General features: G+C 36.4%; 1 protein-coding gene across 1 annotated transcript in view; it reads right to left on the bottom strand.

The window, feature by feature from the left end:
* LOC132844504 (metabotropic glutamate receptor 4-like) overlaps positions 1 to 27,098 on the bottom strand; it is an 82,697-nt gene extending 55,599 nt beyond the window's left edge. The window contains exon 1 of the mRNA XM_060868002.1: positions 26,571 to 27,098. Within this exon, the coding sequence (XP_060723985.1) occupies positions 26,571 to 27,098 (528 nt within the window). The remainder of the gene's footprint in view (positions 1 to 26,570) is intronic.
* Positions 27,099 to 27,901: the final 803 nt, after the last annotated feature.

Below are 27,901 nucleotides of genomic sequence, written 5' to 3'. Positions count from 1 at the left end.
ATATTGTTATACTTAATGTGGTCACTTAGATGCACTGCCAGGGAAAAGGAGACCTGGAACAAGAATGACTTGGAAAAGGAATGAAGGAAGGATGAGCTTTCTTCAACTGAGAAAACAAGGCTCAGGAGGTTTATTTACAAGCTCCTCGTTTTTTACACTGCTCAAGATTCATGTGTAATTGGCTTGCTGCCCAGGCATCAGTGCTGGGATTTCTCTGCATGAAATTAGACACCATCTGAAGGGAGTGGACACCCACCTCTGGCATGATGGTCCTTAGTGATGGGCAGTTATCCATTTACATTGATTTCCCAGAGGATTTGTGGGCACACTAATAATATAACCAGTTTTTGATTATCAGTGCTGCAAACACAAGTGATCTGTGGAAGAAAGAATTTGGACCATGGAAACTAAAAACTCGATGCTAACGTATGTGAAGTTCATTCATTCACTCATTCATTCATTCATTTTCTACCGCTTATCCGAACTACCTCGGGTCACGGGGAGCCTGTGCCTATCTCAGGCGTCATTGGGCATCAAGGCAGGATACACCCTGGACGGAGTGCCAACCCATCGCAGGGCACACACACTGTCATTCAATCATGCAATCACACACTACGGACAATTTTCCAGAGATGCCAATCAACCTACCATGCATATCTTTGGATCGGGGGAGGAAACCGGAGTACCCGGAGGAAACCCCCAAGGCACGGGGAGAACATGCAAACTCTACACACACAAGGCGGAGGCGGGAATCAAACCCCCAACCCTGGAGGTGTGAGGCGAACGTGCTAACCACTAAGCCACCGTGCCCCCCGTATGAATTCACAGTCCAGCTTTTAAGGCCCGGTGGAATTTGAGTCACTGGATAATGAGCTATAACCAGAGACAGTTACATCCTTCTCCTAATACACATTTTGGCTAGACAGAAAGCATTCACCCATGGGTCATTCTGAATGATCAATCCATTAGTTTTATTGTCTAAATTCTCAGTCTATATATGGAGATTTTGACTTTACTTTCAGACCAGTAGTCAAAATTACCTTTTCAAGTGGGCTGGTACTTACGGGATGCAGTAACAGTTCATCCTATAATGTTCTGATAATTGACTTCACCCATGCCTAGCTATAGATTAAAATGGACTAATCTTAGTATTAATAACAGTATATTTTGGCTAAACACCCAGACTAGGTGGCAGCCAAATTCTCATTGTATAGAAAGTGAGCTTGTGTTTTTTTTTAAATAATTTCTGTGAAGTTTACACGTCTATGAAGTTCATACACTTCACACATGCAAGTGAATATAAATAGAGACTGCATCAGTGCAGTGCAGAGCAGTATAAAGCACAGATTCACATTTTATGTGCCTCTAATGCAGCCACTGTGTATTGGAACACTTAATTAAAAAGCACACAGTAACACACAGTGAAACAGCACAGGGCAGGGCACAATTGCACACACCTTTTCACATGTTACATAAAATTTAGAGATTCCAATAAGCCTATAACAGAGGTCTGTGGTCCAGGGAGGAGACTGGAGTACCCAGTGAAAACCCCCAAACTCAGTGTGCACAAAGGGCAGAGGGTGGAATCAAACCCCCAACCCTGGAGGTATAAGTCATACATGTTAAACACAAAGCCAACGTGGCCCCCAAACCATAGTGGCATAGCCTTTGTTGCTCAAATACAATTACAGTACAGAAATAATTTTCTTGTCAGCCCTTCACTCAGATTCACATTGACTGGATTGAACTGTGTAAAACATCTTATTTTTAAATGAGATGTAAGTAATACATTTTAAATGTGAGATATAAATAAAGGTAACCAGTAAAACCAGGTGCCAATCATGCAATAGTAAAATATTCAGGAGATACCAACTTTGAGTCCAGATGGTGCTATCACAGGAACAATCTTTCACTCACACTCACAAAAATGGATCTCAGGGAAAGCAAACAGTATTCTTAAGTAAATAAATTAATTAATTGATTAATAAATTAATAAATGAAGGAAGGAAGGAAGGGAAGAAGGAAGGAAGAAAGGAAGGAAGGAAGGAAAGAACAAACAAACGGAGGAAGGAAGGCAAGAAATTAAATCTAGTAGCCTAAAGATAAGGCATAGTCTGTGTCTGTCCAAATGGTTAATTGTGTTGCATGAAACTACCTTTTGCATTTCTGCCTTAAATGATTTTAGAAAGCAGCTATATACGTAATTCATCATGCAAGACCAACCAAGACTGGCCTAATTTCAGAAATGCAGTTTTAACACAGTTCCTAAACAATGTATATACTGTACAAAATAATTCTATGATGAATATGTTATTATTTAGTAATAAATACGAACACTTATCTTATACTTGACAAGGCTCCATGAGAGTTCTGTTGTTATTTATTCTTTAAGTCAATGTTCCACAATTCGGAGTTTCTTTAACAATATGTCAGGCATTATCAGAGTATCAGAGTACTAAATTAAATATGAATGACAGATGTAATCAATACAATATCTCTCAGAGTTCTCAGTACCAACTGGGAAAATTACACCAGTCAACCCCAACAAGTTTCTACAAATGTCCATTCAGAAAATCAATGCTTTTGTTTGTTTGTTTGGTTGGTTGGTTGGTTGTTTTAAAGCTATTACCTATTGGCTTATGCATTGCTAGAAGAAACCTTGTCTGTTACAATATGAGGAGTGTCTTTAGAGGCTGTAGTTGTAAAAAATTCATTGTTAAATACTGAATGTAATTTCTTTCTTCGGGTCATGAACTTGGATTTTAATTATAAGAGAGAGATAACTGCTTAGTATTACAACATTATCTTATTAAAGTTTATCTTCATCCAATATATAATAGTATACGTATCTCTGAGATTATTGTTCATGAGTGAATTTCCCAGAAGCGCCATAGTGCTAAGATTAATACATGCATAGAGATACTTAGAGGGGTTTATATTTTTTGTGTATTATTTTTTGGAAACTTGTTAAAAGCCACGTCGGCTTTTGGAATGTTGTCTGTCTCTACCCTACCTGGCCTCTGGTGTGCTACTGGGCCGTCAGAATTAAATATTACAATACAGATAATGTTCTTTTTGAGTCTGTTTCAGAGTTGAATTTTGGATATTAATAGATAGCTTCAGTTTTGCAACAGTGGACTGTAATATTGAGAAGGAAGGGGGAAAATCCACCCTCTGTCAAAATATAACGGAGTAGTAGACTAGAGAAGGCCTTTTTTTTATCAGGCATTTTAATGAACAGTGTGCAGATTGTGAGTTAAGTTCTTACTCTGAACAAGCAGACATCAGCGTTTTCGATGTTATCTAGAAAGTTAATGCAGTATCAGCTTGCATTATATCATTCTTGATTAAAAAAACTATTATCTGGCCTGATAATTTCTATAATGCATTTCAATCTGAGACATGAAAAATTTGCTTCAGGTATAAACATGGGCATGAGCAAAAATGGGAGATTTGGAGATTTTATAACAACATTTCTGAACACAAATAACATTTAAATTAACTTACATTTTTTAAGTTTTGATTAAGTTTTGACTAACTTGTCCACATAGGAGACATAGAGGTGCACACCTAGGTTACAAATGATATTTCTTGCCAAAAATTCTGAATATTTTTAATCTGCACAACTGTAAAGTCACATGAGTAAGCCAGGTGCAAAAAACCAATGCAAATCATGTCAAGGCAATCTGCTTTCTTGGTGAGCACCATAGCATTCACTCTACCTACAGCTAAGTGCAGTGCACACAGCCAGCAACACACTTTGATTGTACAGATGCTGGACTTTGTAGGAAAATGTCCTTTTCACAGAAAACTTAAAAAATAGGGAAAAGTGTGAGCTCTGTGGCTTTTCCAGTACATTGAGGGCATACTTCACATTTTATAGGACTTTCTGTTAACATCTTTGTGCCACGTTTAGAGTTCTTATGGAGTCCAATGCCTCAAAGTGTCAGTATTGCGTAGCACAGTGGGCACCTACAGAATATTGGGCAGGTGGTTTTAGTGTTATAGCTGATCCATGTATAGTTATAAACCAAAAGAAGGATCTAAAAAGTCTACACACCCCTGTTAAAACCAAGATAAATCATGTCAGGTTTTTCCACCCTCATTATAAACTTACTGTAAGATAAACTTACAGTAATCTAGTTGAATAAGTATGCACACCCTAAACTAATAGTTTGTCAAAGCATATTAATATGAGATAATTAATTGTATTAATTTTGGATAAGAGGTTATTAAACAAGGAGCATCGCCTGTGCACACTGTTTCAGGTCACCCCAAAGATTTTTAGTTGGATTCTGACCTGGACTCTAAGTCATTCTAAAATATTGATTGGTTTTGCCATGCCTTGTCTGGGTTATTGTTTTGTATATTGAAAGGTGAAATTCCTTGCCATCTACAGCATACTAACAGACACCAAAGGTTTTGCAGTAAAACTCACTGGTATTTGTTGCTATACACAATTCCCTCCACCCAGTACTGACTTAAGAAAAGCAGCCCTGAAGCATGTTGCCATCATGCTGCACTGTGGGTGATGCTGTCCTTGTAATTTGCTTTACCTTTCAACTTTTATGCACCAAACAAAACCTTTTTTGGAATTATGGAATTATTTAACTTCCTGAAGTTTGCCAAATGCTTTAAGTTGAGCTTTGATGTTTTTGTGAGAAAGGACTTCCATCTTAAAACTCTCCCCATAGCTTAAGAGAGAATATGAGAGAATGATGTCACATAAAGAGAGTAATGAGTATTTGTCAGCTCCTTTAATGTTGCTGAAGGTCTCTGAGAAGCCTCCCTGATAAGTTTTTGTCTTGTCCTTTTATACATTTTTGTTTGGTTGGTTATTTACATCCTGTCAATGTGATGCTTAATTTCTCTATTTGTTTTGGCATTTAAGGATTTCTAACGCACATCTAAATAAATGATTTTATGCCTCTCCTGATCAATACCTTTAAATAATCTGAGACACCATACCATGCTTTGTAAACCTTTTGCAGACCATGCCAGATGAAACCAAGAAGATGTGAAGAAAATCCTACTGAAACAGCTTTATTTGGACTTAATTAGACACCTTTCATGATGACAGCTTATATGGTTTTGTTTTTTATATATATATATATATATATATATATATATATATATATATATATATATATATATATATATATATAAGATAAAGATAACACAATATAAACACAACATGCAGTTTTTAAATGAAGGTTTATATTATTAAGGGAACGCAAAATCCAAACCTACATGGCCCTGTGAAAAAAAAGTGCTTGCTCCTAAACCTAAAAACTGGTTGGGCCATCCTTAGCAGCAAGAACTGCAATCAAGAGTTTGCGATGAATGTGCAATGAATCTGTTACAGCACTGTGGAGGAATTTTGGTCCACTCATCTTTGCAAAATTGTTGTAATTCAGCCACATTGGAGGGTTTTTGAGCATGAATTGCCTTTTTTAAGGTCATGCCACAGCATCTCAATAGGATTTGGGTCAGGTCTTTGACTAGGCCACTCCAAAGTCTTCATTTTGTTTTTCCTCAGCCATTCAGAGGTGGACTTGCTGGCATGTTTTGGATCATTGTCCTGCTGCAGAACCCAAGTTCGCTTCAGCTTGAGGTTACGAACAGATGGACGCACATTGACCTTCAGGATTTTTTGGTAGACTGAAGAATTCATGGTTCCATTTATCACAGCAAGTTTTTCAGGTCCTGAAGCAGCAAAACAGCCCCAGACCAACACACTATTACCAGTTTTTCTGAAATTCAGTGTTACTTTCTGACTGCTAAAGTCCATACTAGTGACCTAGCCTTCAGAACAGGGGACAGGGCCAAACTGTCCCGAGCCATCATAGAAGCCAAGCACGTACATGACCAGACAATCCACAGCCACTTGCAGGACAGCGGAGACACCCGGCGCATGTGGCAGAGCATACAGGAGATCAAGAACTGCAAGACCGCTTCACCTGCCTGTGATAGTGATGCCTCCCTCCCAGATGTGCTGAATGACTTCTACACTTGGTTTGAGGTGCAGAACAACGTAGCGGCAAGGAAGACCATTACTCCCCCCAAAGATCAGGTATTCTGTCTATCCATGGCTGACATGAGGAAAACTCTGTGCAGAGATAACCTACGGAAGGCTGCTGGACTAGCAGGGTGCTTGGGGAATGCACAGAACAGATAGCGGATGTCTTCAGTAACATCTTCAACATTTCCCAGAGCAGCGCTGTTGTTCCTACGTGCCTCAAGACAACCACTATCGCCCCTGTCCCAAAGAAGTCTACATTGTCTTGCCTCAATGATTATTGACCCCTCACACTCACACCCATTGTAATGAAGTGCTTCGAGAAGCTCGTCATGAGGCAAATCAAGACCCAGTTACCAGCCTCACTGAACCTCCTACAGTTTACACATCATCCAAACCGCTCCATGGACAATGCCATTGCCATTCATTTAGCCCTCACCCACCTGGACAATAAAGACACTTACGTACGAATGCTGTGCATAGACTTTAGTTCAGAATTCAACACAGTCATCCTTCAGCTGAGCCTGCTGGGACTGAACACCTCCCTCTGCAACTGGATCCTGGACTTCCTGACTGGGAGGCCTTAGTCAGTCCGTATCGGAAACAGCATCTCCAGCACCACCACACTGAACTGGAGCCCCAAAGGGCTGCATGCTCAGCCCACTGCTGTTCAGCTTGCAGACTCATGACTGTGCAGCAATGCACAGATCGAACCATAACATCAAGTTTGCCGATGACACAACCATAGTGGGTATCAAGAACGATGAGTCAGCATACAGAGAGGAGGTGCGACAGCTAACTGTCTGGTGTAGAGCTACTGTCTAGCGGAGCACTTCATCTGGTTACTCAACACCATCTCCATCACCAAGAAAGTCTACAGCGACACCCCCCCAATCCCCAAAAGACAGTTTTTGTCTTTTGTCCTGCACTGTTTGCACCAGGTTGCACAGATGCACTTTATGTAGCTAGGCCTACTTACTAAGTAGTTTGCTCTGTCTTTGTTTTAAGTAGCACCCTTGGTCTTGGTCCACAGAGTATTTTCTCAAAAGTCTTGGGGATCATCAAGATGTTTTCTGGCAAATCTGAGAGGAGCCTTTATTTTATTTTTGCTCAGCAGCAGTTTTCTTCTTGGAACTCTGACATGCAGGCCATTTTTCCCCAATATCTTTCTTATGGTGGAGTCATGGACACTGGCATTAACTGAGGCAAGTGAGGCTTGAAGTTCTTTGGATGTGGTTGTGGGGTCTTTTGTGACATCTTGGTCTTGGAAGGTTCACAACTGTTCCATGTTTTCGACATTTGTGGATAATGGCTCTCACTGTGGTTCGCTGGAGTCCCAAAGCTTTAGAAGTGGCTTTATAATATTTTCGGACTGATAGATCTCAATTACTTTCTTTCTCATTTGTTCCTGAATTTCTTTATATCTATGCATGATGTGTAGCTTTTGAGGATATTTTGGTCGACTACTGGTGTGGCAGTAATCAGGCCTGGGTGTAGCTAGAGAAATTGAACTCAGTTAAGTTATGTTTTAACAGGGGCAAACATTTTTTCACACAGGGCCATATAGGTTTGGATTTTGTTTTCCATTAATAATAAAAAAAAACCTTTATTTCAAAACTGCATGTTGTATTTACTTGTTATGAATTTACGTGTTATCTTTGACTAATATATAAATTCATTTGATGATCTGAAACATTAAAGTGTGACAAAAGTGCAAAAAAAAAAAATCAGGAAGGGGGCCAACACTTTTCACATTATTGTATAAACAATGCTCAGATAATTGGTATCCACAGAGATGTGAAAGAGAGAAAGTATGACGTGAATAATGGAGTCCTTGAAAATCCCAATGGGAGAAGGTTACACAAGAAACCGTTTCTTGAGTCAGTCAGATATAATGCTGTAAAATTTTGGTCACTCAAGTACGATCTGTTGAAGACATGCTGTATTTGTGGCTTTAGCTCAGATGCAACTAGATTTAAATATGACAAAAGTAGAAGAGACTGCCTAAAGATAGAAACAATATGACAACAGTACAAAGGCTTCATTGGCTTTGACACAGCTACTGTTATAGTTCTATTACAACCTATCCACATCATTTAACTTCAGGGAGATACAATGACTACTGAAGTATAGTTAATGAGCTGTAGCTATCTACACACCAGAAATTTAGAATGGTAAACTAATCCAACAATATGTTATCTATCAACGACAATCCAAAAAGGAAACAAACAAATCACCATAATCGAATGCATCCTACTGATGCATGTCCAAACAGGATTCAGTGAGCTTGGCAATCACAACTCAGTTAATGAGGCTTAACAGGAATGGGTGCATTAAGCACCTATTAAACAAAGGTGTTAATTTTGATAAAGCAGTTCTAAAGTTACAAAAAAGGTGATGAATAACAATTGTGCAGCCCCTTTACTTTATTTTAAGGATCACACCGACACACACAAAGAACAGACATATGAGTTTTATGTCAGGTGTTAGGAATATGTAGTAATTGATCTGATCAATAAACCAGAAAATGTATATTCTATTGAACCGTCAGCTACTGTAAAGTGTATTTACACAAACAACCTAAACACCATTATAGGGCCTAACAAAAAGAGAGAGAGGCATCTCACCTCACTGGATATGGATATGGAAAATCAAGTGAATTTCAGTTCAGAATATTATTTTTATTCTCTTCAAATTTGGTTGATCAGATTTATTAATTAATTATTCATTAAAATATTTATTTTATGTTGCTCAACAAGTTAGCAAGTTTTTCAGTCTTATTAGTTTTTAAGTATTATACTAAATTGTGTTTCATTCATTCTCCTTTTCATTTTCTGCTCTTGCTTGAGGCACTCAGCAAGTCAACTCAACAAGCTACCACTTTTCCATAACACCAGTTCATGACATTACCCCTTTCTTGTTAACTTCTTCATTTCACAGTATTTAGCACTTCATTTTGATGTCTTGTTGGTGTCACTTTTGCATTGTTCTGTCTTTTTTAAGTTCTGAATTTTTCTGTTATTTTTTGCCTCTTTTGTCCTGCACTGTTTGCACCAGGTTGCACAGATGCACTTTATGTAGCTAGGCCTACTTACTAAGTAGTTTGCTCTGTCTTTGTTTTAAGTAGCACCCTTGGTCTTGGTCCACAGAGTATTTTCCCAAAAGTCTTTGGGAATATCAAGATGTTTTCTGGCAAATCTGAGAGGAGCCTTTATTTTATTTTTGCTCAGCAGCAGTTTTCTTCTTGGAACTCTGACATGCAGGCCATTTTTCCCCAATATCTTTCTTATGGTGGAGTCATGGACACTGGCATTAACTGAGGCAAGTGAGGCCTGAAGTTCTTTGGATGTGGTTGTGGGGTCTTTGCACTTTTGCATTGTTCTGTCTTTTTTAAGTTCTGAATTTTTCTGTTATTTTTTGCATCGCAATTTCATTTCTTATTTTACTTTTTATGACTTATTAGGTTTTGATGCTTGCCTTTACTGCTGTTTTGCTTTTTAGACTATGCAGCACAAGGAGTAATCAGGTCTAGTTATGCTGTACAAACCGTTTTTGTTAATATAACATGTTACATAGTTAAGCATGGCATGTAATCATCTCAATTATATGCAGTGAACGACACACCGCGGACTGTGGTATCCCATGAAATATCTTTGTTTTATCTACATGCCATACACCACTTCACCTAACAACAACATTGTAGCTAATGTTAACATTGGCGTTAGCATTTGTAGCTCATTGAAGCTATAATAATAATTTACTGTGCGTATATGAGTGATGAATTTTAAAAAAAAAATCAGCATTTTTCAGTTGTGTTCATTCCTCCACAACAAATGATGCTCTGCTACAGATCCTACTATGTCTCTGGTAGTGTACTGGAAGGATGAACATAAATCTTCCAAAGGTTATTCTCTCATTTGGTGTTTTGATGGAGATGGCACAGAGTACAAGCACACAAGATTGTAAGCGATCAGTCAGTTAGATCAACTTAGTATTGATTTGCAGTGACCCTTCTAACTAAGTGTAGAAGTAGACCAGAAAAACCACTGGATTCCTCACCGTAGGGCACTAGCATTCAAGCCTGTACTGTTCTCTTGGTGTATGCTACACATGCACTGATCTGACTGTTACGTTTCATCACATCTACAGATACACATTACCTGATTTTGGTACAAATAAACTCTTAGATGTGCATGCATATTTGTAATGAGGGTTTTACACTACAACCCTAGTGTAATATACCTCTCAATCTGGCATTTTTCGCAATTGTCTTGCTGAAAGTCTAATATCATCCAGCACTGACCTTCTCAGCCACCTCCTCTTCTGTTTTTCTTTTCATATCACACTACTGCACAAAGCAACACAGTCATTGAATGTGCACTTTAGACCACAATTTCCAACCCTATTTACTGATATCTTTTCATACACAATATCTAAATGCAGATGTCACTTTAGTCACTAGTCTATTGAAGCAGTAGCTGAGTAGCCGAGCAGTCTCTGTAACTGAAGCTACTGCATGCATACTCCGATAATAAAATCCTCTTTTATAGATATTTTCTTTTTGCCATCTTAATCCGTAAATCAAGATTAGTTAGGTCTGTTTACACATGCGTCTGTGCAGGGTAGGTTGTGTGCTGCTTTAACATGTCATGCAGAAGACCTATCGGGAAGCATCTGCACTTCTTGTTTCTTCAAATTAAATCGGGTTGTGGCTTTTAATTTGTCATCTGTCTGTACATTGGGAATTGTCTGTGTATAGCACATTTGGTGATATTCAAATGAGTTATTTAAAATTCATTTATCCTAAGACTATTTCACCAACTTACACACAGCCAAATAAGCCATACACAAACTGCCTGTTGAAATTGTGCTCATGGCAACCATTGTCTAAAACATTTCTCCCTAAACATGTATAAAGTCTGCCAATTTCTAAGCAGTCCATAAATAATTACACAAGTTCTAGCTTTTTTAATCATCGCTGTAATTAAATTATGAAAAGAAAATAAACCTGCAAGAATGTCAAGCTCAAGTTTGTGTTTACATTCAATATTTCTCAATCTCTCATATCACAAAGGGACAGCAACAATGTTCCACCTGTGAAAACAATCCCAGAGCAACAGTATCATCAAGAATGTAACAACTAGCAATAATATTAATTTACTACTTAGTAAAACTATTATTATTACTAATGAAAAGGGAATTTGGTTCTTTAGTTTTTGGTGAAATACTTTCTAGCTTTCTAGATAAATAGAGAAACACATAACATTACAGTAAGTAACCAAGTATAACACATGAAATGTAAAATTAAACACAACATAAAAAGAAACATTCGTATTCATATCATTGTGAACAAACTATGAACAAAAGTCTGTGATAACTAATATTAAGGTTAAGCATCAGTGGACTTACTAAATGAGCTTGATAATTACAGGTAGATTACTACAGTATGCCAATACTGAGGAAGATTAGTAGAGGAGACTGTCATTGGGATGACATATGAGAGTTCTGCCTTTGGTGTCAACAGACAAACAGACTTGTCCAAATATCACAGAGGACGGCTCAGTGTACACACGACCCAGCAAAGATCACACTCCATGGGTAGTACTTGAGTGAGACTGAATTATAAAAGCATGACTCAGAAGATCCATGTATTATGCATATCCAGGTAATATGCAGCTCAGATTTAGAAAGTGGTGTGAAGAAAAGCATTGGATTCCTTTGCTTGTCCCTGAACAGAAGCTACTCATTTGTCAGTCATCCAGAGACATGTCCTGGGGCTTAGTTATACATCACGAATCCCAGAGACAACACAAATGCGTGGTGCCCTGCAAAAGTAATCCCAACGAATGAACAAAAAAATGTTATTTGGAGTTCATCCTTCTTTCACACCATAGTTTAAAGTAAAATTATTTTGCCCTTATGTTCAGATTTAGAGACTAAATTTTATTGTGGCATATGTCACTGCTGCTTAGAATTTATTAGACATCTGGTAAAAGTATAATAAGTACTATGGGCAAACCTTAGGTGAAACCCAGGGCTGAGAAATTGAAAGGATTTGCCTTAGGGGCTGCAGTGCACTGAGTTCACTGGTTGTATGAGCTGCAATCTTGGTGTAGTGGATCAATGGAACAGCAAAAGCATAGCTGATGATTTTAGAACTGGATAAGTCTTTCAATAGACAGAGAGGTGATAATTGGATTGGATATGCTTGTAGTCTCATGTATACATCTAAAACTGGATCACTGCTGTAATGTAAACATGTTTAATTGCAGTAGAATTGAAAAGATATAATAATAAAAATATATAAATAATAATGTTAAAAAATAATATTTTATTTCTACTTTTGTTTGTATTTAAGTAGAAGAAAGGACCAGGGGGAATGATAATATTGTATTATAAATAATATATTTTAAGTAATATTGTAGCACTTTCTAATACCCATGCTCTTAGGTTTACATTTACAGCATTTAGCAGATGCCCTTATCCAGAGCGACTTACATTTTTTATCTTATTTTTATACAACTGAGCAATTGAGGGTTAAGGGCCTTGTTTAGAGCCCCAGCATAGACAGCCTGGTGGATATGGGATTCAAACTCACAACCTTCCGATTGGTAGTGCAACACCTTAACCACTAGGCAAACACAAGACACTTACTGTACTGTACGTATTTCTAATACACATGTAACAAAATTCAGGTTTTGTAAAAGCATGAGAAAAAAATCTAGGATAGGAGAGATTCGACATGGCACATAACTCAATAATGCCCTTGTCGGGTTTAAAAGACGTACAGGCATAATTAGAGTTCTTTCGTTTTAATTAGTTACAGGGACTGACTAGACAGTAAACCAGCCTAGGGAAATATCATATTCGTAACAGGGGTTGGGTCAAATTCCCTCAGACAAAAGTTCATTAACACTAGATACAGAATGCTAGCTAAAATGTCAATAATGTGAAACACAGAAACAGAATCTACAGAAACACATCCCTTTAAAGCAAGTTACTATAAGTGAAAGGGTAATCAAGCATATAATATATGGTAACAAGTTTTATCCTTTTTTTTGTTGCATGTGAACAAATTTTAAATGTGACCTTGTTGCACATGTGAGCTGTGAAATATCAATGTTTGTTCAGCCTCATTAGGGACTGGTGAGGTTTGATATACATATACAAACCAATGGAGAGTATACAATACAATATTTCTCTACATTTATTCAAACAGTGTAACACACAGGACAATAATGAACACAAGGTGAAATTCCTAATTGTAGGAGACACCTGAAGTTTTGAAGTGCGTGTTTTTTCTGAAGTGCATGCACATAAAGCTTGGACTTCAGTGCTGGAATATGATTTGGCAAGGACTAAGTTTAACCAAAATTTCAGGTAACCCTGTGCTACTGAGAGCAGTGTGTGAAACCAGGACTATTTGAAATTAGTAATGGTACTGTATTCTTGCAGACAGTGTAACTTGGGTAAATGCATGTAATATAGCCATTCATGTGCACAACCAGGACACAGCTTTAATTACAATAGTGATCTGATAAGTGATTTGATCCTTAAATCAATAAAATCTGATCCTTAAATCGATAAAATCTGATCCTTAAATCGATAAAAGTACAGGAATATTTTTAATAAAACCTTTACAAAGTTTTTAACATACAACCTTGGTTACCTGCGTGTAACTGACACACCATGAGTTCAGTCACATCTAAAAAGCTTAGAGTCTACAAAATCTATACAATATGATCATATGATTTAAATAGTAACACATGCGACTAATACACAATGCCATTAGTATTTCTGTACAGACTTTCCTCTGTGGCAATAATAACAGCTGCTCATGACAGAAATGTACCTTTTTCAGAATGAAACATTTTTGGTGATTTGCCAGTTTGAATCTCTCTTATTTTGTACAAAATCTCATCAAGAATATGTCTAGCCTTTGTTATGTTTTTCTTTGCTTGTGCCATATGGTCAGTTTTCAACCGGAGAAAAAGAATGTGTAATGAGATTGTGAGTGAAAACTGTCTGTGTGCTTTGATGGAATCGACCACCATGACAGTGTGTGGTAGGATGTAAGTCGAAACTAATCTCAGGTCAGTGGTCAATATCATTGTATTTCCAGAAAAAAATGTACCTGGGCAATTCCTAAAGGGAAAGAACTCTCCAAAGACCTTTACAGTGTATTTCTTGGCACTGTCCTTCACACACAGATCTCCCACAAACCCATATTATAACCTGCACAAACCACTAACCTGCAGTTGTCAAGCAGGACCTTATAGCAGTCCAACAAATACTGTATATACCAACAAAGCTACAAGAAATGGGAAAACTGAATTTTTTGGGAAACTTGGGAAAAAACTGAATAACTAATAGGAGATTCTTTTGAATGTAAGATGTATAATCAAAGTATTGCGTTTTCTTTTTTTTAGGTCCCATAACATTACTCTCTTATGTATTAATTTGCAAAACATACAGTATGCTGCAAGTCAAACTAATTTCAGCTCCTGTCACAATGTTTGATAATGTTCACATTTGAACAGAGGAAACTGCTGACCACAGGCCTTAAATATTTCTGAAAAGGCTAGAAACTACAATCATATTGGGTAATAAATGTTTCAACCTTATGTATGATACATTAAAAACTACAGTATGTTCAAGTAAAATAAAATTTAGCACAGCAGTACCATATTGTTTCAGTTTGTTTTTCTATGATGAAAATCCCTCTGATGCCTTACAATATATTTACGTATAGTAAAATGTGAATCAGTGCCCCGCACTTTTTTATTGAACCAATGAATAAAAAGTTGGATAATACTGGAAATAAATAACATTATAAATACAGTGGCACCTTCTGAGACTAGGATGAGAGACAACACATTGAAGTGCTTGTGCCCACACATAACATCATTATGGGCATGTAATAAAACATTAGAAACATTTCAGAACAAACAACTTAGAAACATTGTACAAAAAGCCACAGCTAAATCTTTTATTTTAAAAGCTTCTTAAATTAATTCAAAGACGATAAATCACATTAATCTCATTCCACAAATCAATGTTCATTGTGTTCATTTAAATTTTTAACTAGTGATCAATTGGACAGACCCTTTTAATTCAGAAAGGTTTTCATTTTATAATGTGTAACCCATACATTATGAGCCTAAAGACTATGTCAACTAATTCCTCTGCTCTGTCTTTAGGGATTTAATTCAGCTCAGGTTGGGGAGGGGAGCAAGGAGGGGGGTAAAAACATCCCTTTGGATTGACTACAATTCATTAATAAATGGATTCTTGTTTATCTGGTGTCTTATTGTAAATGTAGGCTTTTGCAAAAGTTTGCCAAGTTTATGTCAGTGCAATCAAAGCGTTGTATTTTTCTGCCAAGACATAAAAGCCTCATCAGTCAGAAAAGCAAAAAGCACTAACCTTGCATAACCCATCCTAAGGGAAGAAGAAAGAGGAAAAATTCGTCTGGAATACAAAATGTGTGGTGAAATACAATCTTTGAAAGTGCTCAAGAGTTTTTATATATTTTCATATTGTTGTGCTAAGCAGACATCTAGACTTATACCCATCTAGAATTTAAATTCACCTACTAAAATACTCTAATGTATATATATATACATATAAATTAATGACAGGGTTGCCATATTGGGAAAATAATCAGAATTAAATTCAGACAATATGTATATGATGTATAGAGTGATGTCTATTGTAAACTGGGAGAGGAAAATGTGATAATGCAGAGTAGACTCAAAGTCAGAAAGGTGTCTGCACCATAGTGACCTTTTTTCTTATAAAAGGGGTATGTAAGACGTGTCAATCTCTCTCCTTTATTATTTATTTATGTATTTATTTACAATTTACAGCTAGATTCACAAGCTGCTGCAGTTGTTCTCGCTGGTGTTGTTCATCTAATCTGCCATCTTCAAATACATTTCTTCAAAAAGGACAAAAGAAGTACTGTACAGTGCTAGCTATTGCTATCTGGGCTTTAAGTTGCCTTTTGTGACTCAGCCACCCAGTGCTGTACCGTCAAATCCTTTTGCAGAAACAGTCATCCACATGGATTACCAAACACCTGTCATGGGATCATTCCTGCTTTGGTCTCTGAGCAGAAAACAGCAGCTATATTGTAAATTAGACCTCTCAGGACTATGAATTAAAAGAAAGCTTCCCAACTGTCCCAATTGACCAATTTACAGGTTAAAAGCAGCCAAGGGTGAGGTTGACATGCTGTCAGTATTCTCAAATGCCATGTAGTGAGATACATCATTCATAGTTTTAACAGTACAGTTTGGAGGAGAAGACATTGTCAGGTATTATTTTTTGCCATCACCCAGTTAATTCATCCTCACTGTGACTTTAAAATAATTGAGCTAAGAACATACGTTTGGACCGAAGCTACTCTCTCTGTATCAGATATGAGAAAATAATTACTCTAAATTTAATTATTGATAATAGTATTCTTTAAATATATACATCCTTTAAAAAACTACTAGATTTTAAAGATTTTCAGAATTTTCAAAGAAAACTGAACATTTACATTTTTTATTAAACCAGTCGGCTAAGAGAGATCTCATAGCAAATGAATTTATTTTTATTTAATATTCTTGCAGCTGTCCTACATAACTAAAATAAACTAAAAACTAAAATAATGTCATTGCAGTGTTATACAGCATTTAGTAGCATCCTCTATACAGGAGAACCCTGGATATCTTTCAAAATAATATGAATATATTAAATTTCACTTAATCTGTGTAAAATTTATGCCATTTAATGTCACAGAGCATTGCTCTGAATTGGATTTTTTTTTTTTTTTTGCATAGACTTAAGTGTCTTTTTGTCTTTCCTACCACTGGTCTAGTAGTAAGAGACGTCTCATCATTCTCAACATGCCTAAATCAGAAATGACTTGTATAACCGCCCACAAAACAATCCCACAAGAACAAATTCTTTCACAGCTTAGAATAGTTTCAACCAACTTGTTGCTAGGAACACAGCAAGATATATTTCACCATGCTTGAAGAATAGAGTCTTTTTCAGAACGGTTTGCACTAGACCTGAATGCATAATAATGAGAATGTTAAAGAAATTTTCTGGTTTTCCATGTCTTACCACTAATGTTGATGCCTCTTGCTATTCTGCTATTCTAACTGTCGGTGGCTGCATATTATGTTTCATTAAGAGTGAAAATATTTTCCACAGTCAATACAAACTCTTCAAGTGAACAATGACAGAAGAAATCCTGTAGACACAGTACATTAGAATATTAAGGCTCATATCATAATCATAATTATCATATGACCCAGAAAACATGAGGTGACTAAAGGTCAGAGATAACTGGACGAATGTGAAACTGAGAGACAGTGGCACATAATAATTCATATTAATTGCTCATAATTTGAAGAAATATTTAAAATTTGAAACATCAGTGGCTTGTATATACAGTATATACTTTACCATCTATATCAACCTTTTATAGTTTCTGAAATTACCATTTGCTCCACATATTTTATTTAGCACAGGTCTTACATCAGATGCGCTTCATACTGTATATGCCATTTCGTATACCCCACTTCATATATGGAACTCCAAAATGGTTATTTATATAGAAGGGTTCATTAAACTATTTGATATTTTCTAAAATATGTCATTCAAAAAACATATTATTTCAAAACTTCTCACAGCATTACCTACATATAGATAGCATACCATAAAGTTTTGGGAAGTTTGTTTTAAGGGTTCTACATACAACTATTTGGAGGGGTTATATTGGCAAGTACATAACTATATAGAACCTCAAGGACATTTTTTAAGAGTGTAGACTTACTTTACATATCACTGGGCCTCTACCTAAACTTGCCCTATGATAATAGGGTTGAACATATTAAAATATAATACTAGCCCTAATGAAAATGTGTATTTTGGACATTGATTGCCTTTAAATAATAATGTTCTATATTATTATAGTTATTTCTTTCTCTTTATAGTTGCCAGTTATAAATTTCTCCACCAAAAGCACTACTTGGGATTATTCTAGGTTTCTTGTCATTTTGGAAGCACTTTGGAGTCTTTTTTTACGAGCAGTAAATTTATCAGGCCGCACTCTGTATATAATGTATATTGAATAAGGTCTACTGTTTATCATAGTATGCTTTTATCCAACATCCTGTCAGAACTTCCCTGGTTGCCAACTGAGGTTAGATTTTCTGCTCAAGCTGTGCAAAGGAAGTACACAAAGGCAATGCTGAATTAGAACAGCAGCCTAGATCTGTCTAGACCTAGATCAGCCTAGAATGTCTGTGATAATGCTAACTTTCTAATAATGCATTGACAACATACATTTACAGAGAAACAAAAATCTGTTTTGAATATAGTTTTAGAAATTAAGCATATTAATTATACTCTCTTTTACCATGTATACCTGTTCCTAAATTTTTGGGGATTCCACCATGTTTTTAAACAAAACATGTTTTGAACACTAATACCACTGCAATAAATTACTCTGCATGGCATTCATAGAACTGACAATGGCAGAGAGTCTGGAAAACAATGGTTATATTCTTTTAGTTATTTTTATTATGCTTCTCTTTGTTTGTTTGTTTTTATCAAGACAAAAATGTCACATCTTCAGTCTTCATTCCAAGTCACGTTGTGAGTCAGTCGACATTCTACTCGAGTGTGACTCAAGTCTGAGTGCCTATTCTGAGTGACCGTGCTGAGAGGAGCGGAGTTCCAGGCAGTCTTTACACTGGGTCAAAGACCCTCAAGGTAATCAGTACGGGCTCGTCATGTCAGATACCTTTAGCTTTCCCTGCTCACCAAGGTTATTTGTCTGGTGACCTTACCAAGAAATACACATAGACATTCATATTAATAAAACTACAATTAGTTCAAACTAATTTTTAGTTTACATAAAACATATTAATTTTATTAATTCAGTTAGGGATTATGTATTCAGGTTTATTTTGTTTGCTTACTTCAAGGATCAGGTAGTGGATTTAATAAAGCAGGCTAGAACATTTACAAATAAAGACAGTGCCAGTGACAAGAAATAAATGCATCTATTGTATACCACATATGTCCACAAGAGTATCCCGACACCACTTTAAAATATTGCATTTCAGTTTTTAAGTCATGCCTTTTCCTTCCACAGATGTTTACTTGTGCACACAGCCATGTAATCTCAATGGAAAACACTGGCAGGATATTGGGATACTCTGGAGAACTGAGTGGAAACAACCAAGAGCAACAACAGCTTATCTGTGAAGTGACAGGTCACACAGACTCACTACTAAAGAGTCCTGAAGTACATATCAAGTAAAAATTATTTGTCTTCTGTTGGTCCAACCACTACTGAGTTCCAGGCTGTCTCTGGAAGCAAATGCCCAGGAGCTAAACATTGTTTTTTATGTCTAAGCAGTTTCACAAAACCCTAAGATCACCATGCACAATGTCAAACTTCAGTATGAGTGATATAAAATTCAGTGCCATTAGACTCTGGAGGAGTATAAACATGTACTCTGGAGTGATGAATCACACTTCAGTGCCTGGCAGTCTGACAGATAAGTCTAGTTTTGGCAGATGCCTTAAGAACGCTACCTGCCTCAACATATAATTCCAACTGTAAAATGTGAAAGAGGAAAAATAATGCTCTAAGGCTTTGTTCATGTTTGAAGCTAGTCATGTGACATGCAAAACAGTTCTTCCTTTTTTTTCATTGTGGGACAATTATTTTGGTTTCGGAATGACAATGTCCCTGTGTCCATGCCATTGTATTCTGAGTTAATACCAAAAGTGAACATATTAGTCAGACCATAGACATGAGTACAGAGTTAAAAGGCAGTTGTGCCTCTTGTGTTATAGAGGCTCAAAGGAGGAGCAGTATTAAGTACAGTGCCACTATTTGACTAATTGTTGTAATCACAATGTGTCATACTGAAAATCATGTTCTGGGCTGTAAAAAAAAAACAAGCAGGACTCCACAGGGGTCCAAAAATTCAGAATTCAAAAATGCTCTTAAACTTATCTTCAAACAAGAATGAAGGCAATGAAGAAAGACTATTTTACACATTTGACCTTGATGTAACTTTAATCAGTTCATCTGCTGGTTATGACAATAATGCTGTATAAATCATACATTTAACCACTTGAGATATCACACTAATGAGTAGCTCATATAGACAAATAGATGGATAGATGCACAGACAAACCAATAGTAAAACTGTAGATAACCAAAAAATAATGCTTTGGCTTCCACAACAATTCTGTCATTGCTATTATTTTATTAATTTTCTTATATCAAAATACCCAATCAAAAGCATAACAAAAAAGCTTACATTCTGCACACACATTATAATTTCATGACCTTAATTTAGCACCCTGTGGCTGCATTTAATTATGTGTATAATTATGCGTATAATCATGTGTCCACACATAATATTAATAAAATAAAATATTATTATGGCCTGTCCACAGCAATGCTCAACAGCATATACAGCGTTTTATATCCCTGCCTACCTGCATGCATTCTGCAACTGTACTTCTTCTTCGTGACCAGGTAAAAAACTGGATGTGCTGGATCATTTTGTAAGTGTGCTAAATAATGAGGTGGGGAACTGATTTTCAGTGATTAATGTGATGATAACAACTATGACTATTGATTCAGGAATATATTATCAATACACTAAATGCCTATTAGATGTTAATTTGACTATATAATTCTCATCACTGTATTAGTTGTGATCACTTTGTTATTAATTGCTTATTTTAAATTATCTCTTGTTTTTACTTGAAATCAATTTTAACCATCTGAACATGCCAGCAGGAAAATCAGCTTAATCACCTTAGAAGAAGAAGAAGAAGAAGAAGAAGAAGAGGAGGAGGAGGAGGAAGAAGAAGAAGAAGAAGAAGAAGAAGAAGAAGATCTTAATCTGCACATTCTAAATACCATCCATGTGGTCTGTGCTGAAATTGTTTGTTGTGAACAGAGGGGAAGATCTTGGCTGGCCTGCACAGATCCCTGACCTCAACGTCATCCAAAAACCTAATGAAGTAATGTTTCATAATCTAATAGACAGCCAGCATGTCGTAAAAATGCGAAGTCCAGTTCCCTATCAATGCCTTGATTTTAGTGGAAATCTTGGACAAGGTACATACACTATGTGCTGAAACGTGGACTCTCTGTGCCTCTTGCTTACAAATGCATGCAGTTTGACTCTCTCTAGACACAGCTTAAAGAAAAGATTTTTTCCCCCAAATATGCTGGCAAATGTTACAGTTTTCTTTTCCCATCTCTATGGTACAGCCACAAAATTATACTTCTAATATTGCCAATGTTGTGTAACTAAAAAAATGACAAATTGTTGTTTTGGAAGGACATTAATTGCCTAATTGCTGTCACAAATTGAAAAGAATATTTAAATGATCACTGACAGCATGCATATTGCAAAATTCCTTTTTGTACCGCGATTAACTGATCATACAGGATGAGGTGTGTTTTTGTTACTGTGGTATTTACTAACTGGGCACAGAGCCACGTTGCTGCAGTTAGTCATATGCAAATGTGGTCAACTTTGTAAAGTCCCAATCAGTACAATTTTTCAGTAATTTAATTGCAGCAATCGTAGTGAGGATTGAAGGTTTTTGAGTCATTTTAAAAGCATTTACAATGCATATCTAACTAATTCACAATTGAAAGGGCAAGAAATCTACAAAAGAAATCTATTATTTCCAAGGTGTCTGCTGTTGGGTTTTTATGTCCTTCTGAATTTTAATCATATTAATGGAGTATAGAGTAGAGATGGAGATGGAGTATAAAGTAGAGCATTCTTAAACTATCAATTATCAACTAAAACATTAACAGGCTTTAATGAAATATCGATAAAATAAATGATCAGTATGCCTGTATTATAAACTATGTACCAGAACAGAGCTTATAAGTTATTTTATGGAAGTGGGAAATCTATCACTTCATATGTACCCAAAATCCACACTGCGGTGGTCTGTATAATACAAGAAGTATTGATTGATCTTGATTGTACTACTAAATAAGTAAACAAATAAATAAATGAATTAAAGAATGAATGTACAAACAAACAAACAAACAAATAAACACAACTTATACAAATATGTAAGCAATTATGAAAAATGTAAATAATGTGAAATTCTAATCATTGTCAAAGGTTATTAATGAAATTAATATTTTAAAATGCACCATATATCATTCGTTTATTTAGTCATTCGTTTTCATTAACCTCTTTATCTGAGGCTTGCCTTACACATGCCCAGAAACTGTCAAAAGTCCATTCCATTACAGGGCACAGTGTACATATACATTCATACAATCATACAGCTCAAAGCACATTAGAATAGCAAGTCCGTGCAATGTGCAATGGCAACTGACAACCTTCAGACCAATAGCACAGAACCCTAATCACTGGCTTACAGCTGCCAAAATTGGTCTCAGTGTAATACCTTGAGTGCATTTTGACCTTTAAATGTGTATATTGAGATGAGTTCAGCAAGGTCTTGTGGGGATGCAGCTGGTTTCCCCAGCTGTTATGCAATGTTTATTTAAAATATTAATCAGGCAAAGTGCAAGACACTTATTACACTCCACTTCTGCTGAGATAGATTTCCGTTAAGCACGTCAACCAGCGTGTTTATGTGGGTGTCTGATCTTGCTTGTGTGACTGTATCAAGGTGATACAGCATCCTTGGTCATCATATTTGACATGAGATATGCAAATGAATATTATATGCAATAGGTGAAAGAGCTTAAATCTCAGTGGGAAATGGCTTAAAATGACTTGAAAGAAAGACACTTTGCTTCCCTGTGAACACATTTGTCTGCTCTGAGTAAATGTGTCTCTGTTCAGCCCTTAAGTGAATGAGGGAGAAGCCAGATCATTTCCAGATTTACCGTTTAATCCATAATAAAGCATCTCGGAAAAGAGTGTTATTGTCTGGCAAGATTTTTTGCATCTTAGAAAGGTGCACAATTTAGCACCAGCCTCTATCTTGTAAATCCTTTGATGTCTGGTGAAGGAAAATCCTGGAGCTTGAGGACTACGGAAATGTTACAGAAACTAAGTGCTCACCAGCAGTGCCATACAGCAATTTTACACAGACAGAAATCGGTTGAAGAAAAAGAATGGAAATAGAGAGCTATCCATGAGTAAATGAATGTAACTGATGAAGAAGAACAAATGGCATTTATGGATGAATGCAAGGAGAAATGCATGTTTATTGAAAGCATAGAAATTAGTAATTTTGTCAAATAGGGGAAACAGATACCTCTTTTGTTCAAGAAAATTTTGAGGCTGATTGCGAAGAGCTGAAGAGTATAGATCAAGGTAAAGTGTAACTGATGATTCAGAAGATTGTGTAGAGGGTTAGAGACTAAAGAGTTTAATCAGTGGCGATCTCAGAGCTGATTGTTATTGTGCAGAGGTGAAAATATGAAAAAAAATTGTGTCTACACTGTTTGTGATCAAGCCACAGCAAGCATGCTCTGATCCAGACCACGCTGCCGCTCAATTAGTAATGCTAGCATTTTAGTAGCTGTATGCTTTAAATGTGCTTATAGCAGCATTTGTGCCCAAAGCGTATCATCACTGCCACAATTGTGACACACACACACATGTGCGCACACACGCACAGAGCCTTAGATATGTAATCACAGCTCTAGCACTGATGAATGCTCCAGCATAAATGTCTTTTTTTTCTTTCTTTTCTTTTTTTTTGTAAACATCCATTAAACACACAGCTGTCTCTAGGCCACACAGCTTAGAACAAGGAAAAGGATCAATCACATAGACTACAGAACAGCAGTGGATGACAATCACAGCTAAACGTAGATTCGTACATTATTCATACACAGCAGGTGCAAAATTGATCCTGAATGCAAACAAAATTTGGGTACATTACTACACAGAATCCATCAGACATTTGAAAGGTGTCTTTTGATCTTTCAGAATGGTTTAAAATTCATGTAGCAATCAGGAGTGAAAGTAATGACTTGTTTTAGTTGTAGCATTAGGAACGAATTAAATATGAATCATAGAGGCATATTTTTTTTTTTCTTGACAGGATTAAGTGTTGGGCATTTCCCACTGGAAGGTCTTTTAATTTTATGACTAAGTTTAATCAGTGTCTGGAAAAACCAGCCCATGGAGTCTACAGATCTATTTCATTATACCACAAGCTAGCCCAAATCCATGGTTTTTAAATCCGGTAAATGCTTATCTGGTTAAAGCAGAGAAAATATTTGCTATTCTAGGTTAGTATGAGATTATTCCTGGTGTTATAAGCTCTGGCAGTTAGACTGCTAATAGCATGGAAGTGCAAACTGCAGCAGAACGCTTGGCCCAAATCACTTCCTTTACCAAAAAAATAATTCAGCCTGTTGAAATATTTAAAGCTGAGCTTAATAATCACATGCATTCTAAAAAATACAGTAAAATACAATTCGAGTAGCAATATTCTGGTGATTTGATGTATGTTTCCATTATAATGTTAATAAAAATACAAGAGAGAATGACTCTGAAGTCCTTTTGTATATAATTTTCATACTACTGTTCTGTTTGCACTGCATGAAGGTGGGCAAAATCATTATTTATACGTTCAATTCATCATTTAGCAATTTACATATTCATATCCTCAGCACTCAAGCATTCATTAAAGCTTGCTATTTAACATTCATCATACTGATGTATTACCTGACATTCCAAAATACATATGCACTATACTGGATGTTTGAAAATAAAATTACTTTCTCGTTCGCGAGGGTCGATATATCAACATGTTTTACAAATATAAACCGGATCATATGGATAATGAATATACAGTGTCATTGAAGAATGGCAAATTTTCTTTCACTTATTCATTCATCTTTAGCAACTGTTGGAGGCATTTCTACAGTTTGATCACTACCGAGGCACAGGCTACTCCAAGAGCTTTACAGAATACCTCTAGGGAGGTCACAGGCATGTTGCATGTGAAGATTTTCTTTTTGCAAAAACAGCAACAAAGCATTAAATTTGGGTGACTTTTTGTGATTATTTATTTATTTTCTTTCTTTCTTTTCTTTTCTCTTATTTTCTATTTTCGTCATATTATTTAATGTATCTATGTGCTGCTGAGCATTTTATTATTTCATTAATTTTACATTTCAATTTTCTTTGTGTTTTGCTAAAATTGTTTATGTAAACTTGTTTAGGTATTAAATCTGGTTGCCTTTTGGTTAATGATGATGATAAACTCCATATTTTTTATACGTTGGAACTTTGTTTTAACACTCATAATTTGTAAACAATAACTAAATACTTTTACTAGCCCCTAAATAACCAAGTAATTGCAAAAAGCTTTTACAGATGACTTTATGGCAGAATGGCAAATTAGAAGAGATAAGCAAGCATTGTTTTAACAGTTAACAAGCTTAAAAAAAGGTCTAGTAATGCCTCTGAAAACTGCACTATCCTGGTCTGGGTCAGAGTGGATCCAGAACCTAGCATGGCAACACTGGGTATGAGGTAAATCACAGTGCACCATTCACACACACTCACAACTAGGGACCATTAAGCTGAGCCAATCCATCTACTTACATGCTGTTGGGAGAAAACTAGAGAACCTGATGGAAAGTCACATGGACATGAGCAGAGGATGCAGAGGAACTCTACAAAGACAGTAATTTAAGCTCAGAACACTACCTGCTGTGCCACCAGGGACTGCAGTGTTCTCGGCTAAAAAAAAAAAGCTGTGTGAAAACTTGAATCACTGAGAAGGAAACCTAGGAGTGTGTACCTATACTGTCACTCTGCAATAAATGCTAGAATTCTTGGTTCTCAGCAAAGTATCACATTTAAGGGACACTTTTATACTTTCATACTTCCAGATTTCTTATTTCTTGCCCTAACTATTGTTGTGTCACAATAAAAATTTATTTTGCACCTTCAAAGGGGTTCGCATGTTGCATAAATCACATCCACCAAAAATCCATTTTAATTTCAGTATATAATGCATCCTATATGCCATTCTGCATATGCCTGGTTAGCATTAGCCATAGGGTCTGGGAAGACAACTTTCAACAGCACCACTATGCTAATAAGATTTAATGTGTGATTTTCAGAGGTGATGAACAATTAATATGGTTTGCTAAGTTCACAGTTAATGTAGCTAGTTATAGCCAGCAGTTTTTAAATAGTGAAATGTACATGCTGCCTTGTAAAATCTTCAAATGCTACCCTCATCCCAGTGAACAGCACAATGCCATTTCTTTCCCACAGGCAATGGTAGGAAATGAGTGAAAGCTCACATAGTGATGTTTGCTTAAATGCTTTGGGTATGTTGGGGGACTGCAATTTAACCCTGATTTTTAAAAAACACTTTTATTTATACTTGCAATTTCGTAGCATGGAAGTGTAAAAAATAATGTTCAGTAATGTATTTTACCCATGTTCATGTTAGCTTACTGCATCATTAGAAATATATGACCACACATGCTTGCAGCCCAGAAGAAACATACCTTAAACATAGGGGTACATACCTTAAACAAACGCAGGATATTAGCCACCATGATGGACACTGAGCTAGAAGAAGCACCGATAACACCCACAACTCTCTCTGGCTTTGTGATAATAGGAGATCCACCATCAGCACACTTCACATCCATCCCATCCTTCTCTATAAGTGCCTGGACAAAAGTTAGTGACTGCTCCAGTGCATGTGTATCTCGGGAACATGTGTCCAGTATACGGGCACCTAGTGTGATGTTTGGAAGCAAGTCATGGTCATTGTTGATGCGGTCCAGAGCAAAAAGCATTGCCTCCAGACGATGAATTCCCTTCTCTTTTTTCAGTTCACCACAGGGTTTTCCACCATGGCCCCTTGCGTGCACTGGGAACAGTCCTCCAAGGGAGATGTCTCCATCAATACGAATGGAGTTTAGATGTGTATGACCTGGGACTTTGGGTTTCCCTGCCAAAGTAGCCAGAAAAAGACCAAAAAAAACAAGCACTGAATATAAGCCATAACATTTGGTCCATCTGATTCCACTTAATAAGGGTGGAGACATTGCAACAGTCCAGCTTTTGCTATGTTTTTGTTTTTTTTTTTTACGTGGTTCAGAAGATGAGTAACAGAGACCCCTTTCAATGGTATAAAAGCATTTTAAAGCTCATTGTTGCATTGATATATCAAGATAGGTGAAATAAAGTGAAACAGACATTTGGTTTTTCTAGTAGGCTCTGTCTTTTACTCCATTGTTCATAGTTGATAAATATTCATCTCCTTGAGGTCAGGTTTTTCAATAGCTCCCTTTAGGCTTTGTCCTCTGGAGTGACTTCCTGGAAAAGAGAAATGATGAAAAGGAATCAGTCAAAAATGTGTGCAATATCTGGATTGGTTTGGGCAGTTTGAGGCATCCTCTCTCTCTCTCTCTCTCTCTCTCTCTCTCTCTCTCTCTCTCTCTCTCTCTGTCTCTCTCTCTCTCTCTCACACACACACACTTAAATAGTTGCTATGGGCTCCCAAGGTTAGTTCCCGCTTGTCTGTTTTGCTACTTTGAGTAACAGAGCTGCATTCTGGTTAACCTTTTCTCTCTCGTCTCACCAAAATTCATATTCTATACAGTTTTTTTGTTTTATTTATTTAATGATAGTATGTCATAAGAAAAAATAAAATTATTCTTCACTCTATATGCTGATATGAAAGAGCAAGTCATCGCAGGATAAAAGGTGTATTTTACTCTTGTAAAATTCTACAGTTTTTCCAGTTCCCAAGGAAAGTAAATGAGCATTAATTAAATAATAAAATATGTGCACCCTCACACGGATTTTGCAAACCTATTAGTGTGAGGGTCTAATAAGTGATCTCAGT

Source organism: Tachysurus vachellii, chromosome 4, assembly GCF_030014155.1.
Source record: "Tachysurus vachellii isolate PV-2020 chromosome 4, HZAU_Pvac_v1, whole genome shotgun sequence".
In the NCBI taxonomy this organism is placed as follows: Eukaryota; Metazoa; Chordata; class Actinopteri; order Siluriformes; family Bagridae; genus Tachysurus; species Tachysurus vachellii.
This window is presented reverse-complemented; position numbering and strand designations above follow the sequence as displayed.